Source organism: Panthera uncia (assembly GCF_023721935.1).
Source record: "Panthera uncia isolate 11264 chromosome B2 unlocalized genomic scaffold, Puncia_PCG_1.0 HiC_scaffold_24, whole genome shotgun sequence".
NCBI classification, from domain to species: domain Eukaryota; kingdom Metazoa; phylum Chordata; class Mammalia; order Carnivora; family Felidae; genus Panthera; species Panthera uncia.
In genome coordinates, this window is record NW_026057580.1 from 9522001 (window position 1) to 9543147 (window position 21147).

Here is a 21147-nt window from a genome sequence, read left to right on the forward strand (position 1 = left end):
TTTCTCATTGCCACGTAGTATTCCATTGTGTATATAAACCACAATTTCTTTATCCATTCATCAGTTGATGGACATTTAGGCTCTTTCCATAATTTGGCTATTGTTGAGAGTGCCGCTATAAACATTGGGGTACAGGTGCCCCTATGCATCAGTACTCCTGTATCCCTTGGATAAATTCCTAGCAGTGCTATTGCTGGGTCATAGGGTAGGTCTATTTTTAATTTTCTGAGGAACCTCCACACTGCTTTCCAGAGCGGCTGCACCAATTTGCATTCCCAGCAACAGTGCAAGAGGGTTCCCGTTTCTCCACATCCTCTCCAGCATCTATAGTCTCCTGATTTCTTCATTTTGGCCACTCTGACTGGCGTGAGGTGGTATCTGAGTGTGGTTTTGATTTGTATTTCCCTGATGAGGAGCGACGTTGAACATCTTTTCATGTGCCTGTTGGCCATCCGGATGTCTTCTTTAGAGAAGTGTCTATTCATGTTTTCTGCCCATTTCTTCACTGGGTTATTTGTTTTTCGGGTGTGGAGTTTGATGAGCTCTTTATAGATTTTGGATACTAGCCCTTTGTCCGATGTGTCATTTGCAAATATCTTTTCCCATTCCGTTGGTTGCCTTTTAGTTTTGTTGGTTGTTTCCTTTGCTGTGCAGAAGCTTTTTATCTTCATAAGGTCCCAGTAATTCACTTTTGCTTTTAATTCCCTTGCCTTTGGGGATGTGCCGAGTAAGAGATTGCTACGGCTGAGGTCAGAGAGGTCTTTTCCTGCTTTCTCCTCTAAGGTTTTGATGGTTTCCTGTCTCACATTCAGGTCCTTTATCCATTTTGAGTTTATTTTTGTGAATGGTGTGAGAAAGTGGTCTAGTTTCAACCTTCTGCATGTTGCTGTCCAGTTCTCCCAGCACCATTTGTTAAAGAGACTGTCTTTTTTCCATTGGATGTTCTTTTCTGCTTGTCAAAGATGAGTTGGCCATACGTTTGTGGGTCTAGTTCTGGGGTTTCTATTCTATTCCATTGGTCTATGTGTCTGTTTTTATGCCAATACCATGCTGTCTTGATGATGACAGCTTTGTAGTAGAGGCTAAAGTCTGGGATTGTGATGCCTCCTGCTTTGGTCTTCTTCTTCAAAATTACTTTGGCTATTCGGGGCCTTTTGTGGTTCCATATGAATTTTAGGATTGCTTGTTCTAGTTTCGAGAAGAATGCTGGTGCAATTTTGATTGGGATTGCATTGAATGTGTAGATAGCTTTGGGTAGTATTGACATTTTGACAATATTTATTCTTCCAATCCATGAGTAGGGAATGTCTTTCCATTTCTTTATATCTTCTTCAATTACCTGCATAAGCTTTCTATAGTTTTCAGCATACAGATCTTTTACATCTTTGGTTAGATTTATTCCTAGGTATTTTATGCTTCTTGGTGCAATTGTGAATGGGATCAGTTTCTTCATTTGTCTTTCTGTTGCTTCATTGTTAGTGTATAAGAATGCAACTGATTTCTGCACATTGATTTTGTATCCTGCAACTTTGCTGAATTCATGTATCAGTTCTAGCAGACTTTTGGTGGAGTCTATCGGATTTTCCATGTATAATATCATGTCATCTGCAAAAAGCGAAAGCTTGACTTCATCTTTGCCAATTTGGATGCCTTTGATTTCCTTTTGTTGTCTGATTGCTGATGCTAGAACTTCCAGCACTATATTAAACAACAGCGGTGAGAGTGGGCATCCCTGTCGTGTTCCTGATCTCAGGGAAAAAGCTCTCAGTTTTTCCCCGTTGAGGATGATGTTAGCTGTGGGCTTTTCATAAATGGCCTTTATGATCTTTAAGTATGTGGGTTTTTATTCCATTTTGAATTTATTTTTGTGTGTGATATAAGAAAATGTCCAGTTTCATTCTTTTGCATGCTGCTGTCCAGTTTTCCCTAATCCATTCATCGAAGAGACTGTCTTTTCCCTATTGGATATTGTTTCCTGCTTTGTCAAAGATTAAATGGCCATATAGTTGTGGATTTATTTCCGGGTTCTTGGTATTTATGGGTGTTCTGTTCTATTTATCTATATGTCTATTTTTGTGCCTGTGCCATACTGTTTTGATTACTACAACTTTGCAGTATAACTGGATGTCTGGAATTGTGATGCCTCCAGCTTGGTCTTCCTTTTTCAAGTTTGCTTTGGCTATTTGGGACATTTTGTGTTTCCATACAAATTTTAGGATGGTTTGTTCTAGTTCTGTGAAAAATGTTGTTAGTACTTTGATAAGGTTCGTGTAAACTGTGTGGATTGCTTTGGATAGTACAGACATTTCAACAATATTTATTCTTCCAATTCTTGAACATGAAATGTCTTTGTATTTATTTCTGTCATCTTCAATTTCTTCCCTCATTGTTTTATAGCTTTCAAAGTACAAGCCTTTTACCTCTTCGGTTAGGTTTATTCCTAGGTGTCTTACTGTTTTGTGTGCAATTGTAAATGGGATTGAATCCTTGGTTTCTCTTTCTGCTGCTTCATTATTGGTGTAGAGAAATGCAACAGATCTCTGTCCATTGATTTTATTGAATTCATTTATCGTTTCTACCAGTTTTTGGTGGAATCTTTTGGTTTTCTTTGTATAGTAGTAAGTCATCTGCAAATAGTGAAGTGTCACTTCTTTTTCACCCATTTGGATGCTTTAATTTCTTTCTATTTTGTGTACTGTGGCTAGCACTTCCAGGAGAATTTTTTTAAAGTTTTAATTATTTATTTTGGACGAGACAGAGAGAGAGAGGAGGGGAGTGGCACAGAGAGGGAGAGAGAGAGAATCCCAAGCAGGCTTCCTACTGTCAGCACAGAGCCTCACACGTGGCTCGATCTCAGGCACTGTGAGAACATGACCTGAGGCAAAATCCAGAGTCAGACACTTCACCTACTGGACCACCCAGGTGCCCCAGGACTTCCAGGAGTATGTTAAACAAAGTGGTGAGACTAGACAAACCTATCTTGTTCATGGCCTTCAGGGAAAAGCTCTTAGTTTTTCCCCATTATGGATGTATTATCTGTGGTTTTTCCATAAATGGCTTTAAGTATATTGAGATATTCTCTCTATACACAGTTGGTTAAGGGTTTTGTTTTTCTTTTTTAGTCATGAATGGATTTCACATTTTGTCATTAGCTTTCTCTGTGTCTTTTGAGATGATCATATGGTTCTTACTCTTTCTCTTGGTGCCTGTGATGTATCATGTTGATTTGCACATATTGAACCACCCTTGCAACCCAGGATAAATCTCACCTGCTTGTGGTGAATGAATTATTGAATGTATTGTTGGATTCCATTTATAGTATTTGGTAGAGGATATTTGCATCTAGGTTCATCAGGGATTTTGGTCTGTAGTTCTCATTTTTAATGATGTGTTTATCTGGTTTTGGTATCAGGGTAATGCTGGCCTCATAGAATGAGTGTGGACGTTTTCCCTGTTTTTAATTTTTGGAGTAGTTTGTGAAGAATAGATATTAAGTCTTCTTTAAATGTTTAGTGGAATTTGCCTGTGAGCCATCTAGTCCTGGATTTTTGTTAGTTGGTAGTTTTTGTTTTTGTGTTTTTTGTAATTACTGATTCAAATTCTTTGCTGGTTATCATTCTGTTCACATTTTCTATTTATTTCTGTTTCAGTTTTGGTAGATTACATGTCTAGGAATTCATCCATTTCTTCTAGGTTGTCCAGTTTGTTGGCATATCATTTTTCATAATATTCTATAATGATTTTTTGTATTCCTATGGTCTTCATTGTTTTTTCTCCTCTTTCATTTCTGATTTCATTTATTTGAGTCCTTTTCTTTTTTCTTGGCCTGTCTGGCTAGAGGTTTATTAATCTTCTTGATTTTTTTCAAAAGAACCAACTCTTCCCTTCATTGATCTGATCTATTGTTTTTCAGGTTTCTTATCCCTTCTTTATGTTCTAACCTGTATTATTTCCTTCTTTCTGCTGGTTTTAGATTTTGTGTGTTATTTTCGTAGCTCTTTGAAGGTTAGGTTGTTTATTTCAGATTTTTCTTGCTTTTGAGGTAGACCTGTATTGCTATCGAGTTTCCTCTTGGAAACACTTTTGCTGCATCCCACAGGTTTTGATCCATTGTGATTTCATTTTCATTGGTTTCCATGTGTTTTTAAATTTCTTCTTTGATTTCCTGGTTGACCCATTCATTGTTTAGTAGCATGACACTTAACCTCTATTGTTGTGGACTCTGGGTCTAATGTTCTGTCTTGTCTAGCAAAAGAGAGGGATGCAGGATGAAAAGGAGAGATGACTAATGTCCAGGAAAAGACAAGAGCCCCAAACAAGGGTTCTTGCCCCGTATTTATTAAGATCATAAGGCTTACAAATGTGATGGGCGTGCACAAAGAGACAAAGAAACTGTGAGCATGAACTTGGGGACAGGAGGCAAAAGGGTGATTTTGAAGATATACAGTGTTTGGGGTTTGGGTCAGTATAAAACAAAATCCTGGTGCTAGGCAGATGGGCAGATGGTTGTTAACAGCACACAGGAGGTGCCATATCTGTTTATCTTAGCCTAGGGGATGAGATAAATAAGGGGAATAACCTCAGGGTTAACTAGGCACCTTCTCTTTTGTTAACCATCTCCACTCTGGGCTGCTTCACCTGCAGCGCAGTGGTCCACAGTCCAGTTCACCAGTTTACCTAACTGGACCCTTTTCTCCTGTGAAAGCAGCTTTTCTGCTATAGTACTTAACTGGGGGGACATTTTTGCCCTGCACGCCTAATCTTGTTTACCTCATATGCCTTTGTATTGGAGCCTTTGCACCTGTGCCTATTTTGGGCCTTTGCCCCTCCCTCTGTATTCTGGGGTGCCTTTGCACCCCCCTATTCTTGGGGTGCCCATCTGGTTTACCCAAACTCGGGTGTGAGCATTCTATGGCTTTGTATTTATTTATGCCTTGTTAACTCTTTGGTGTAAGCCCGGGGGATTCCTAAGCTTATCCCCCACACTCCATGTATTTGTGATGTTTCTTGATATTTCCTTGTGGTTGACCTCTATTTTCCTAGTGTTATGGTCAGAAAAGATGCATGGTAAGACTGATTTTGAATTTGTTGAGGCTTGTTTTATAGGCTAATATGTGATCTATTCTGGAGAATATTCCATGTGCACTTGGAAAAAGTGTGTACTCAGCTGTTTTAGGATGGAATGTTCTGAATATGTGTCAAATCCATTTCTTCCAGTGTGTCATGCAAAGTCATTGTTTCGTTTTGGAACAATTTTCCTTTTGGATGAGCTGTCCATTAGTGCTTGTGGGTTCTTAAAGCCCGTTAGTATTGTGTTATTATCAATTAGCTCCTTTATGGTGTTATTAACTGTTTGTTGTAATTGGATGTTTCTATGTTGGATGTATAAATATTAACAGTTGTTATGTCTTCTTATTGGATAGTCCTCTTTATTATTATATGGTCTCATTTTTCTCTTGTTACAGTCTTTCTTTAAAGTCTGTTTTGTCCAATATAAGTGTTGCTACTCCAGCTTTCTACTGACATCTGTTTGGAAGGTAGATGTTTCTCCATCCCCTCGCTTTCTGCTTTTAAATTAAAAAAAATTTCTTTTAATGATTATTTATTTTTGAGAGAGAAAGACAGAGCGTGAGTGGGGGAGGGTCAGAGAGAGAGGGAGACACAGAATCCAAGGCAGGCTCCAGAGCACAGACCCCAACATGAGACTCGAACTCACAAGCTGTGAGATCATGACCTGAGCAGAAGTTGGATACTTAACCAACTGAGCCACCCAGGTACCCCTCCATCCCCTCACTTTAAATCTGCAGGTATCTGTTTAGGCAGCATATAGATGGGTCTTTTTTTTTAAATTTATTCAGACACCTGTATCTTAGATTGGAGCATTTAGTCCTTTTACGTTAACAACTATTGATAGATATGTATTCATTTTCATTTCATTTTTTGTTTTGTGGTGGTTTCTGAAGTTTTTCTCTGATCCTTTCTTTTCTTTTTCCCTCTTTCAAGGTTTACTGAATTTCTTTAGTGATATATTTGAATTTCTGTCTCTTTATTCTTTGCATATTTATTAGTGATTTTTGGTAGATGGCAGACATTAGGTTTGTATAAAACTTCTTCTGCATATAGTCTATATTCAGTTTATTTAAGTTTGAACCCGTTCTGTACTCCTGGCTTCTACATGTTTCAGGTATATTGTATCATAGTTTACATCCTTTCTTTTTATGATTTCCTTGATTGACTTTTTACACAAATATTCATTTTTACTTCTTTTGTATTTCCTACCTTTTTACTTTGGTCCTTGCTTTCCACTCAAACAGTCTCCTTTAATATTTCTTACAGGGATAGTTTAGTACTCATGAACTTCTATTTGTCTAGGAAACTCTTTATCTCTCCTTCTATTCTGAATGAAAGCCTTGCTGGATAGAGTATTCTTGGCTGGAGATTTTTCCCAGTCAGCATTTGAAAATATCATGCCGCTGCCTTCTGCCTTGGAAAGTTTCTGCTGAATAATCCTCTGCATGTCTCATGTATTTTACCTTGCCTGTTACTGTCTTTTTTTTTTTTTATTGTTTGCTGATTTTGAAACATTTTATTTATCATGATATTTTGCCACTTTAATGACAATATGTCCTGGTGTCTGGCTACTTTTGTTGAATTTGATGGGGATTCACTGGGCCACCTGGATGTAGCTATCTGTTTCCTTCCCAGAGGAGGGAAGTTCAGCTTCTTTCTTTAACTAAATTTTATCCCAATTCCTTTGTCTTTTTCTCCTGGAATACCTATAATACAAATACTATTGCATTTGATAGAGTCACTGAGTTCCCTAAGTCTATTAATGTTTTGTGTAATTATTTCCCTTGTGTTTGCTCAGCTTGATTACTTTCTATGACTCTGTCCTTTAGGCCATTAATTTGTTTCTCTGCATAGCCAGCCTGCTGTTCATTCCATGAACGGTGTTTCTCATCTTGTTTATTGAGTCCTTTGTCTCTGCTTTGTTATTCCTTATCTCTGTGTTAAGGGTCTCACTTATGTCTTCCATACTTTTCTCAAGTCCAGTGATTATCATTATAATTATTGTTTTAAATACCCCACAGGTATGTTACTTGTATCTGTTTTGCTTAGGTCTCTGGCTGTGGCCTTTTCCTGTTCTTTCATTTGGGATAGATTTCTCTGTCCTGTCATTTTGTCTAAGTATCTGTGCCTGTTTCTAGTTACTAGAAAAGTCAGACTAGTCTCCTGTCTTGAGGGTAATGGTCTCATGAAGAAGAGATCCTGCAGTGCTCTATCATTTATTGTCCCTTGTACCACATGGCCTTGCACTTCTGGGAGTTTCTTCAGTGCATGTTGTGTGTGCCCTGCTGTTTTGTCCTGGTTGCTTTGTCCTTCAGGCCAATTGTCTATAGAGGCTCTCCTTGCCTGCCATAGGCAGCATTTGGTCCTTGCCCTGAATGTGGTGCATTTTAACTAAGGGTGCTCTGATCTGCTTGTGAAATGAAACCTATTGCCACTACTGCAGGAACTGAGGCTTTGCAAAACTACCAGGACAACTTCTTTAGGGGTTTGTTTTCCATATGTGCTCCCTTGTGTTGTCAGTCTATTATTCACCTTTCTCTGAAACTGGGGCCCCATCCCCTTCACAGCAGCCATTGTCCGTGTGTCTCCCAAACTATGTCTCCACACTTCATACCTTGTCTGATATGACCTTTTCTCTATCTTTAGTTGTGGAGTGTGTTCTGCTTCTCTAGAGTGGTCTCTAGAATTCTGGGATATTTAGGATGATTTGATAGTTACCAAGTTCTATTCATGGGACAAGGTGAGGCTAGGGTCTCCTCTCCACCACCATCATTGCCCACTCTTGTTTCGCTTGTTTTTTGTTATCAAACTTAATTGAAATGAAATAAACCTATTACAAATACCCTAGGACTGGTGCGTAGTATTTTAAAATATACCAAAAATATATTAAAATATTATGGTGAGATACTTCTGTATTTCTAGGACAAGATGGAATAGATATAATTTTTCCTATTGACAATTGTTACAGAAAAGACAAACAGAAGATTCTAAAAGGTGGACAAAAGAAGGCAGATTGGCTATGGAATTTAGACTCAGCAGTGACATAGTGGTGATTTCCTTATTTTTTTTTTTGTTGATCTTTTTTAGAGCTGTTTAATGTTTATTTATTTTTGAGAGGGAGACAAAGCATGAACAGGGGAGGGGCATAGAGAGAGGAAGACACAGAATCTGAAACAGGCTCCAGGCTCTGAGCTGTCAGCACAGAGCCTGATGTGGGGCTCGAACCCATGAATCATGAGCTCATGACCTGAGCCAGTATCAGATGCTCACCTGGCTGAGCCACCTAGGTGCTCTTGTTTTTGTTTATCTTAATGAATATATGTACGAAATGGTGCTTAAAGAAACTGGACACCAGGAAACATGAAAAAGTGCAAAGCTAAATGTCCTTTTAAAAAGCATGTTTTGGGGCAACTGGGTGGCTCAGTCTGTTAAGCATCTGACCCCAGCTCAGGTCATGATCTCACGGTTTGTGAGTTGGAGCCCCACATCAAACTCTGTGCTAACAGCTCGGAGGTTGAAGCCAATTTAAGTGAAAAAATTAGAGAGTCAACCAAAGAAGCAGAAGATAGAAAGACTAAATGGAGATTTTTGAATTGAAAATAATGGCCCAAAATGAATTCTCACTGGATGGACTAAAGAGCAGATTTAAGAGAAGAGAGGAAAGTATCAGCTAACTGAATACAGAACAACAGAAATTACCCAATCTGAACAACAGAGAGAAAATGGAGTCTGTCATGAGTCTGTCTAGTTAATACTTGCTAACCAGAAAACATGTGTCTAGTAAATGAGACTCATGATGCTTGGAATTGGCACTAGGGACTCATCACTAGGAAGAGGTGTAGGATGATAGTTACATGCGGCTATAGGTCAGCCCCTGCAAGGTGACAGACCCAGCATCATTTGCTTGCAAGGCCTGTGCTCAGAGGTTTGTATGAATACATTTTTCAGTTTGGATGTGGTCCATGTGGTTGTGATATGGGGCAGGGTTGTGTCAGACAATGGGGAAGACCTTATGGGTAAGGTGTGGAGAGGAGTGTAGGTGGCAATTTCCAATATGGAGGAGGTGCTGGTGGTGCTGGTGGGAACAACTAGGAGAGCAGGGTGTGTTGTGGGAATGTTAGGTGGAGAGAAAAACTGTAATCTAGGACACTGAGCCAGGAAAACAGCACCAAGAGGTCCCGGATCATTGAGTTGAGAACATCTGCCTGGGAAGTTTTAAAGAAGTGCTTATATGGTTAGCATAGTTTAGAATATATTATTTGGCTTGCCTGCAATAAAGGTGAAATGGCGCCTAGTGCTGCCAGGAATGTGGCAGAGGTACAGTTTACAAACACTTGGATAAAAATTAGTTTTCTGAGGCTGGTCCTCAGCTCTTTCTATAGACTCCTATAGTGTTGTATACAGACCTCAGTTTAAATCATTTGATTGATTTGATTGCATTTGATTAGCTGTGGGGTCGCCTTCTGACTGAGCAATGTGGATACAGAGGAAAGACAAGGTGTATCTTGTATCTTTGAAGCTAGAGGTCCTTTACCTCTTCCTCTTAGCAGCAATGGGGGCCTGGCCCTCCTCTGCTGATTGTGGCCACAAGATCCCGGGGTTCCTTTTTGAATGTCATTTCCTCATGTGTCTGGCATCTACCAGGTGCCTCTTTTCTTCTCTCTAATGTCCACACAGTTCCACTCATGGGCCCCAGAGCTATAATGTCAATCTTCTGCAAAACTTTTGATGAGTTTCGTTTAAATTTATTAGCCTTTATAATTTGCACGGTGTGGAAAACCTGGTGGTGTTAGCTTTGCCATTGATAGTGGGCCATCATTGGGCCAGTAAATCTTAGAGATCTAAGTGATTCCATGAAATGAAACAATATCTGTATTATAGGAACCCAGAAGAAGAAGAGCAAGAGAAAGAGGCAGAAGGTTTATTTGAATGAATTATAGCTGAGAACTTCCCTAATCTGGGGAATGAAACAGGCATCCAAGCGTAAGAGGCACAGAGAACTCCCTTCAAAGTCAACAAAAACAGGTCAACACCACGACATATCAGTTTCCAGTGAAACTAGAAAAATACAAAAATAGAGAATTCTGAAAGCAGCTAGGAACTAAAAGTCTTTAACCTACAAGGTTGGACACTTAGGTCTAGTACCAGACCTGTCAACTGAAACATGGCAGGCCAGAAGGGAGTGGCAGGAAATAGTTAATGTGCTGAACAGAAAAATATGCAGCCCCAAATCCCTTATCCTGCAAGCCTGTTATTCAGAATAGAAGGAGAGATAAAGATTTTCCCAGTGAGAAAAAAACTAAAGGAGTTCATCACCAAAAACCAGTCCTGCAAGAGATTCTAAGGGGGACTCAATGAATAGAAAGCAGCAAAGAGTATAAAGAACCAGAGAATAACATGAAAACATGAAATCTATAGGTAAAACAATGGCATTAAATTCTTATCTTTCAAAAATCACTCTGAATGTGAATGGACTAAATGCTCTATCAAAAGACATAGGGTATCAGAATGGATTAAAAACAAAAAACAAAAACGAGACCCAGCTCTATGTTACCTACAAGAGACTCATTTTAGACATAAGACACATCTCGACTGAAAGTGAGGGGATAGAGAACCATCTATAATGATAACAGATGTCAAAAAAAAAAAAAAACAAAAAACGTTGGAACAGCCACACCTATATCAGACAAGGTAGATTTTTAAAATAATGACGCTATTAAGAGATGAAGAAAGGCATTTATCAAAATTAAGGGGTCTATCCATCAAGAAGAGCTAACAACTGTAAATATTCATGCCCCCAAGTTGGGCAACACCAATATATCAATCAATTAATCACAAACAGGCAAACTTATTGATAATAATACCTTAACTGTAGGAGATTTTAGTCTTCCACTTAGTGGCAATGGAAAGATCATCTAAGCACAGAATCAACAAAGAAACAATGGCTCTGAGTGACACATTAGACCCGATGGACTCAACAAATCTATTCAGAACGTTTCATGCTAAGCAGCAGAATACACATGCTTCTCAAGCACACATGGAACGTTCTCCAGAATAGATCACATATTGGGTCACAAATCAGACATTAACAGGTATAAAAAGACTGAGATCTTATCACGCATTTTTTTTCAGATCATAAGTCTATATGAAACTTACCACAAGAACAAATTTGGGAAGACCTCAAATACATGGAGGTTAAAGAACATCCTAACAAAGAATAAATTGGTTAACCAAGAAGTTTAGGAAGAAATAAAAAAATGCATGGAAGCAAATGAAAACGAAGACATGACAGTCCAAACCCTTTAGGATATAGCAAAAGCAGTCCTAAAACGAAACTACATTGCAATTCATGCCTATTTCTAGAAGCAAGAAAGATCTCAAATACACAACGTCACCTTATACCTAAAGGAGCTAGAAAAGGAGCAGCAAATAAAGCCCCAAGCCAGCAGAAGAAGGAAAATAAAAAGATTAGAGCAGAAGTAAATGATATAGAATCCCCCAAAGAGTAGAACAGATCAATGAAATTAAGAGATGATGTTTTGAAAGAAGAAACCAAATTGATAACCCCCTAGTTAGACTTCTCAAAATGAAAAGAGAGAGGACCCAAATGTACAAAATCACAAATGAAAGAGGAGAGATCACAGCCACCATGGAAATACAATTATAAGAGAATACTATAAAAAATTATGTGCCACGTCAGGATAATCTGGAAGAAATGGACAAATTCCAAGACTTTCACACACTACCAAAACTCAAATAGGAAGAAATTGAAAATCTGAACAGGCCCATAACCAGCAAAGAAATGGAACCGATTGTCAAAAATCTCCCGGCAAATAAGAGTCGTAGGCCAGATGGCTTCCCAGAGGAATTCTATCAGACCTCTAAAGAAGTGTTATGTCTATTCAGCTCAAACTTTTCCAAAAGATGGAAATGTAAGGAATGCTTCCAAACTCATTCTATTTAGCCAGCATTGTCTTGATTTCCAAACCATACAAAGACCCCACTAAAAAGGAGAATCATAAACCAATATTCCTGATGAAACTGGTTGCAAACATCCTCAAAATATACAAGCAAATTGATTTCAACAGTAAATTAAAGGATTGTTCACCATGATCCAGTAGGATTTATTCCTGGGATGCAGGGCTGTTTCAATATTCACAAATCAATCAATGTCGTATGCCACATTAATAAAAGAAAGGATAAGAACAATATGGTCTTGTCAATAGATACAGAAAAAGCAATTGCCAAAACACAGCATCCTTTCTTGATAAAAACCCTCAAGAAAATGGGGGTAAAAGGAACATAACTTCATATCATAAAAGCCATGTATGAAAGGCCTATAGGTAATATCATCCTCAATAGAGAAAAACTGAGAACTTTCCCCCTGAGATCAGGAACATGGCAGTGATGTCTATTCTCACCACTTCGGGTCAACATAGAACTGGAAGTCCTAGCTGCAGCAATCAGAAAACAAAGTGAAATAAAAGGCATCCAATTGTCAAGGAAGAAACCAAACCTTCACTCTTCTCAGATGACATGATACTCTCTATGAAAAACCCAAAAGATTCCACAAAAAACTGCTAGAGCTGATACATGAATTCAGCAAAGTCACAGGATACAAAATCAATATAGAGAAATAGGCTGCATTTCATATAATAATAATGAAACAACAGAAAGAGATGTCAAGGAATTGATTCTATTACCATTGCACCAAAAACCATAAAATACCTAGGAAGAAACCAAACAAAAAGGTAAAACATCTGTATGCTGAAAATTATACAAAGCTTCTGAAGGAAGTTGAAGAAGACACAAAAATGGAAAAACATTCCATGCTCATAGATTCAAAGGACAAATATTGTTACAATGTCAACACCACCCAAAGCAATCCACACATTCAATGCAATACCTATCAAGATAACACCAGCGTTCTTCACAGAACTAGAACAAACAGTCTAAAATTTTATGGAACCAGAAAAGAACCTGAGTACCAAACATTATCAAAGTAATGTTGAAAAAGGAAGCCAAAGCCAGAGGCATCACAATTCCAGACATTATGCTGTATTACAAAGCAGTAATCGTCAAGGCTGTATGGTTATGGCACAAACACAGACCCATAGATCAACGGAATATATGAATAGAGAACCCAGAAATGGACCCATAAATAAAGGCTACCTAATCTTCAACAAAGCAGGGAAGTGTATCCAATGGTAAAAAGACAGTCTCTTTAACAAATGGTGCTGGGAGAATGACTGTGACGTGAGGAAGAATGAAACTGGACCACTTTCTTACCCCATGTACAGAAATAAATTCAAAATGGATGAAAGACCAAATGTGAGACTTGAAACCATCAAAATCCTAGAGGAGAAAACAGGCAGCAACCTCTTTGACCTAGGCCACAGCAACTCTTACGTGACATGGTTCTAGAGGCAAGGGAAACAAAAGCAAAAATGAACTATTGGGACCTCATCAGGACAAAAAGCATCTGCACAGTGAAGGAACCAATCAACAAAACTGAAAAGCAACTGATGGAATGGAAAAAGGTATTTGCAAATGACATATGGGATAAAGGGTTAGTATCCAAAATCTATAAAGAACTTACCAAACTCAACACCCAAAAAGCAAATAATCTAGTGAAGAAATCTAGCTGAAAACATGAATAGACACTTTTCCAAGGAAGACATCCAGATGGCCAACAGACACATGAAAAGTTGCTCAACATCACTCGTCATCAGGAAAATACAAATCAAAACCACACTGAGATACCACCTCACACCGGTCAGAGTGGCTAAAATTAACAACTCAGGAAACAGCAGCTGTTGGTGAGGATGTGGAGAAATGGGAACCCTCTTGCACTGTTGGTGGGAATGCAAACTGGTGCAGCCACTCTGGAAAACAGTGTGGAGGTTCCTCAAAAAATTAAAAATAGAACTACCCTATGATCCAGGAATACCACTACTAGAAATTTATCCAAAGGATACAGGATTGCTGATACATAGGGGCACAGGTACCCCAATGTTTATAGCCATGCTTTCAACAATAGCCAAATCATGGAAAGAACCTAAATGTCCATCAACTGATGAATGGATAAAGAAATTGTGGTTTATATATACAATGGAACACTACTTGGCATTGAGAAAGAATGAAATCCTGCAACAACGTGGAAGGAACTGGGGGGTATTATACTAAGTGAAATAAGTCAGTCAGACAAAGACAGATATCATATGTTTTCATCCATATGTGGAACTTGAGAAACTCAACAGAAGACCGTGGGGGATGGGTAGGGGGCAAAATGGTTTCCAACAGAGAGGGAGACAAACCCATAAGAGACTCTTAAATACAGAGAACAAATGGAGGGTTGATGGGTGGGACAGGGGAGAGGGGAAAATGGGTGATGGGCATTGAGGAGAGCACTTGTGGGGATGAGCACTGGGTGTTGTATGTAAGCAATGAATCATGGGAATTCACCCCTGAAAACAAGACCATACTGTGTACACTCTATGTTAGCTAAATTGATGATAAACTATATTAAAAAATAAAATATATATAGCTCAAAAAATAAATAAACATTAAAAAAACTTACCAAACTCAACACCCAAAACACAAATAATACAGTGAAGAAATGGGAAAAAGACATGAATAGACACTTTTTGAAGAACACATCCAGATGACTAACAGACACATGAAAAGGGCTCAACATTACTCATCACCAGAAAAATACAATTGAGAACCATAATGAGATACCACCTTATAGCTGTCACAATGGCTAAAATTTACAACTCAGGAAATGCCAGAATTTGGCAATGATGCAGAGAAATGGGAACACTTTTGAACTCTTGTTGAGAATGCAAACTGGTGCAGCCACTCTGGAAAGACATATGGGTGGTCCTTAAAAAATTAAAAATTGAAGTACCCTATGATCCAGCAATTGCTATACTAGGAATTTATTCAAAAGATACAAAAATGCATATTTGAAAGCTCACATGAACCCCAATGTTGATAGCTCTGCTATGGAAAGAGTCCAAACGTCCATTGACTTATGAATGAATAAGGAAGATGTGCTATATACATGTACAATGTGATACTACTTGGCAATCAAAGAGAATGGAATCTTGTCATTTGCAACATCGTTCATGGAACGAGAAGGCATTATGCTAAACAATATAAATCAGTGAGAGAAAGAAAGATATATGATTTCACTCATACGGGGAATTTGAGAAACTCAACAGATGAACATAGGGGATGGAAAGGAAAAATGAGATAAAAATGGAGAGGGTGGCAAAACATAAGACTCTTAAATACAGAGAACAAACTAAGGGTTCCTGGATGGGAGGTGATTGGGGGGTTGGGTTAAATGTGTGATGGGCACTAAGGAGAGCCCTTTATGGGATGAGCACTGGCCATTATATGTAAGACAGGAATCACTGGCTTCTACTCCTGAAGCCAAGAGTACAGTCTATGATAACTAACTTGAATTAAGAAGAAGAAGAAGAAGAAGAAGAAGAAGAGGAGGGCAAGACTTCAGAAAATCAAAATGATAGGGGCACATTCATCGGGTAAGTGGATTAGTATGACATTCACTATGATGTCAAGGGAATTGGGGTTCCTTTTGAATACTAGCAGGGAGTCTTTGGAGGAAATAATAGTTGGTGTGTGAGGTTTAGAGGCCTGAAACCTGAGAATTAAGCAGTATTAGAATTTAGGATAAAATTTCTGTCAATTTGGGGAACCACTTATTGTTTCAAAGCTTGAGGCTCATGTCTTCTTAGGAAACTGTGCCTCTCAGTAATTCCAGCTGCTTGGCGTGTGTCCGCTAGGTGTAAATTCCACAAGAGTCCATGTTCTAGTGCCCACACCTGAACAACTTGGAAGGTGATATGGGCATCAGATCTGAATCTTTGATGTCAGGCGGACCAAATGAGATGAACACAAATCTGGTTAAGATGGAGATTACATGATGGGAAGCGGTATTTCTGGAAGGAGTGGCCAGCAGGAATCCATTGAAGAGTCTGATGATAATGATTGCATAGCTAGTAGCTCCAGAAGAAGGCAGAAATAGTCCAATAAAATCCATTTGCCATCATGAGTAAGGTCAATAGCCCAAGGGCACATGTCCCCATCAGGGAACATCCAGTTTGCTTTGGCAGCCAAGGAAGCTATTGTCTACCCCCACTTTGGCCCGAGCTGGAGTGGGGAGATGCTGCACTTATATTCCCACTCAGTGAGTGTTGTCACTCTCCTCTGGTTTGTTGTGGTATGGAACCATTCTGCTGTGTGTTCAGCTTCTCTGGAGAGAGTTTTGTCTGGGGCTGTGTCTGTTATGCTGGGAAGTGACCTGTGCAGGGCCTTGGGTGAGGGATCTACTTTGGATGAGGAGTTTTGCCATGTTATTATAATATGCTTCTGGTGTGTGTTGGTGTATGTGTGTAGAGATATTAGTGAGCATAATTGGCATGTGTGAGTTGGCTATTTTTTCCAAATGGAGGCAGCCCAGATACTTTCCCTGCATTCAAAAATTAGCCTTTTGCCTTTGTCCAGATGAGACTAAACCCATTGTCTACAGCCCACAAGTCAGTAAAAATGTGTAAATTTGGGGGCCTCATTCTTAAGGCCTGTTGTCGGACCAGGCACACTTCCACCAATTCTGCCAGTTGTGCTGAGCCTAGAGAACCCTTGTCAACTAGGCATATACTTCCATAAGATGATATAGTGCAGCCTTCTTGGGGGTTGCCATGTGTACAATGGTGGAAAGAACACCAGCTCCTTTTCCATGTCAGACAATTGGTCCCATGGTGCTTCCCAAACTGCTAGGGCCAGCAGTGAGGAGTACCACTAGTTGTGCCTCAGGACCAGGGAAGCAGAGAATGAGCATGAGGAAGACCACATTCTCTTTTCACCTGAAAGTGCTCTTGATAGTAGGTTTAGCTCTTCTGGAATATATGATTTCCATTTTAATATTTCCATTTTAACAGTGAGTCATCAGTGGCCATGCCAAGCCCCTGTTGGGTTGGATCCTTGACCCAAGGCAGGATCTTTGTGTGCCAAGTGCTATAGGCTGTGAGCCAGTTCGTGCCTCTGTCTCTAAGGGGTCAGGCTGTCAAGATGTGGTTCTCAATCGCATGGACCAGGCTGCTGTCTGGGGAAGATGTTTGGCCTCAAATCCCATCGGCAGCAGAATAGATCCACGCTTAGTCCACAGAGTTCAAAAAGTGAAATCAAGTATTTCATGTGATTAAACTCAGAAGTCTGGGCCTGGTCGGACTAAAGGCAGCACCTGCTGTATGTTTTGCTGGGCCAGTCATAAGGCAATCTTGGAGGTTCTCTCCAGTGGCAAGAAGCCCACTAGTGTGTAATGGCATAAACAATCAAAGTCGAATGGGTGCATGTGGATTGTGTTGCCTTTAAAAGATGAAGGGACCTAATTACAAGCCGCTCCTGTCAAAATGGAGTGGGAGGTTTGATTTTGAAGAGTTGATGTTTTATAATCAGAGATGTTCCTTGGACCTCAGCTGGCCACACGATGCCATGAAATTTGATAAAGTGGCAAATCCTTGGATCTTATATGGGGAATGGTGTAAGGTTCAGGAGAAAATGTGCAGCAGTGGCAAGTTATGCGAATAGCAGAGGGGCCATAGGCCCTGACACCACTTGCCTTTATGAGGAGCTGTGCCTGTATGAAGGAGGTTGTCCCTGTTACCAGTTAGAACATGAGGACCAGTGCTACCCCCACACACAGCTCAGGTAAGGCAGCTTTGCCTTTTCTCCTTCCAAGGGCATTGCTTGGCATCTTTATTTGGTAACCCCTGCTTGGGCCTGAGTTGCCACTGGTATGTCCTGGCCCTTAATTAATGTGATAGGACTTTAGGAAAATCTGATCCCTTTCATCTTAAGTTAGCAGCTGGATCCGTGCTGAGAGTCGGTAAACACACTTCAAGTCTAAAACCCATTAAAGGGAACTCTCTTCTGGTGGGACATTAGCAGACAGAAAATATATCTATGGCCCTCATACCAGTTCTGCTTAGTGATCTCCAATATTCAGGAGGACTCTGGCTGTTTCTTTGGGAAATTATCATTTAAGCAAGGATTCCCCGGCATTACTCTGTATAGTCAGTACGCTGCAGAGTAAAACATGCAAAAAAAAAAAAAAAGCCATCAAGCAGTGGACTTCTCCTGTATAGGATTGCCCACCTGTGACAGCCAGTTAGGGAGGCATGCACAGCTAAAAGGCATTCTCCAGGGTCAAAACCTAATGAAATACACACCAAGACACATCACAATAAAATTCCTGAAAACTAAAGACAAATAGTAATCATGAAGTCAAAGAGAAGGGATACCTCATCTACCCAGCAACAACAGCTCAAAGAACAGCATATTTCTCATCAGAAACCATGGAGTCCAGAAGGAAGGGGCACAACACTTGTAAAGTGTTGAAAAACTGTCAAACCAGAACTCAACATCCAGAGAAAATATCCTTCAGAAATGAAGGGGAAATCAAGACATTTCGGATGAAGAAAAACCCAAAGAATTTGTCAACAGCACCTACTAAAGGATTTAAGCAAGTGTTTTTTAAATGGGAAAGAAATGACACAAGAAGAGAACTCAAGTATCAGGAAAGCAAGAACAACAAACAGAAAAACATGGGCAAATATAAAAGATGTTCCTTGTTTCTTTGAGTTTTAGAAATTGTCTGCAACAGTTGCCAATATCAAAACATTGATCTGACTCCCACCGTTTATTGACTACTTATTTAAAGAAACTGTTTTACAAGTGGGAGACTAAAGGGACTTAACAGAAGATAAAGTGTCTCTTCTTCATTAAAATTTGTGAAAAGCAGACACCATTAAACTGTGGTAAGTAATGAACATAAAATATCAGACCTAGAGCAGTCAATAAAAATTATACATACAGAGCTATTCAAAAGCACTAGGTATAAATCAATGTAATTAAAAAATATTCAAGTAACTCACAGGAGGTGGAAAAAAGCAAGCGTATTCCTTACTTGAAATACAAATAAAGATACTTTTCATTAGGAAAGAAAGAAACAAAGAAAGAAAGACAGAAAGAAAAAAAGATGGAAAGAAAGAAAGGAAGAAAGAAAGAAAGAAAGAAAGAAGAAAGAAAGAAAGGAAAAAAAGAAAGAAAGAAGAAAGAAAAGAAGGAAAACATAAAAATCAAAAATAGAAGGAACAAACCACACAAAAAAAGTAAAATGGCAGGCTTAAAGTTTTACATATCAATAACTACACTAAGTGCAAATGTTTAACTCAATAATTTAAAGACTAACAGATTGTTAAATAATGACCCACTATTTATTTATTTATTTATTTACTTATTTATTTATTTTTAACGTTTATTTGTTTATATTGAGAGAGAGCATGCAAGTAAGTGGGGGAGAGGAGAAAGAGAAGGAGAGAAAATCCCAAGCAGGCCCTAAAGCAGGGCCTGATCTCAGGAATCAAGAGTTCCTAACCTGAGCCAAAATCAAGAATCAGATGCTTAACTGACTGAGCCACCCAGGCACCCTGACCCACTCTTTCAAGAAATTATTACTCTTACAGAAATATAGGTAGAGGAAAGTAAAAACATGGAAAATGATATATCAAGCAAATATTAATCAAAAGCAATAAGAAATGAAATGTGAAATTGGTCACACACAGAAAGACAAATACTGTATAATTTCACCATATGTGGAATTAAGAACCAAACAAATGAACCAACAAATTAAAAATGAGACAAACAAAAAGACAGACTTTTAATACAGAGGGAAACTGGTGGTTGCCAGAGGGGAGAGGTTGGGGAGATCGGTAAATAGATTAAGGGGGTTAAGAGCACACTTATTGTGATGAGCACTGGGTAACATATAGAATGGTGAAATGATTATATCATACAACTGAAACTAATATAACACTGTATGTTAATTATACTTCAACATAAATAGTCCCCTACTATCAAAGTCATTAAGAACTTACCTAATAACAGAGTAGAAAATTTAATAAACATTTAACAAAGAAATTTGAGAGAGCAATAAGTATTCCATAAAAGTGTATTGTGACAGAGAGAATTGGATTCACCTGACTTCAGGTCAAGTGTGTAGGGAGCTCTAGCCACCAAAGTGAACATTGAGTTGAGACGTGACTGCTGAAAAGAAGCCAGCCATGTGAAGGATCTAAGCGACAAGTGTTGTAGGGAGAGAGAACAGGATTAAGGCCAAACTGTGGCAAGATGTTTGCTGAGTGTAAGGGACAGAAGGAAGGCTGGAGATACTGGAGTGTAGGGAGCAAGTGGGGGAGTGCTCTCAGTCACCACTAGCATGTTTCCATCACTCAGGAAATGCCCCACGTGGCCTCATTGTCGGCGCTCAGTACTTTGTGGGGCTCAGTGAGCTTTTACTTATTTAGATTTTTATCTGATAAAACGTTACTTATGTTGAAGTTTGATATGAATTCCTTTTCATTAACAACCTGATAGTTTTAAAAATCTTCGTCTCCTAGTTCATGCAAACATGAACATAGCCCCAAGTCTGTGCCAAACATTTGTTAAAATTGATTAATTCTTAGCTTCATAACAGGTACTATAACTGATTATTTCAGAAAGCTGTGGATTTGTAGGCTTCTCTCTGTGACCAGTAATAGAATGGAATTTAAAAACTGTTTACTCCTGGGGTGACTGTGTAGCTCAGTTGGTCAAGTGTGTGTCCTGATTTTGGCATGGTCATGATCTGAGGGTTCATGAGTTCGAGCCCCATGTGAGGCTCTGTGCTGATAGTGCAGAGCCTGCTGGCAATTCTCGGTCTCCCTCTCTCTCTCCCCCTCTCCTGCATGTTCTCTCTCTCTCAAAAATAAACAAGCAAGCAAGCAAACAAACAAACATTTAAAAATAAGTGTTTATACCTGCTATGATGAGACAAAAATTCCTTGGTCATAAGATTTCAACCCAGATGTCACACTGGGGGAAATTCAAAGCCAAATTCCTAACACATTTGGAGGAGAAATATGAGGAACAACTCTCCAGGGATAGAACACTACAGCTTTCTCACAGTCCAGCTTGCCTGTCAGGAATGTAAGTCACTGATACAAAGTG

General features: G+C 39.1%; 2 protein-coding genes across 5 annotated transcripts in view; one reads left to right on the plus strand and one right to left on the minus strand.

Moving 5' to 3' along the window:
- The window catches only part of LOC125938154 (HLA class II histocompatibility antigen, DR alpha chain-like), an 18894-nt gene extending 11250 nt beyond the window's left edge, over positions 1–7644 (minus strand). Inside the window, exon 1 of the mRNA XM_049653189.1 lies at positions 7603–7644. Within this exon, the coding sequence (XP_049509146.1) occupies positions 7603–7644 (42 nt within the window). The remainder of the gene's footprint in view (positions 1–7602) is intronic.
- The window catches only part of LOC125938398 (DLA class II histocompatibility antigen, DR-1 beta chain), an 83157-nt gene that overhangs the window by 42496 nt on the left and 19514 nt on the right, over positions 1–21147 (plus strand). The window lies entirely within an intron of this gene.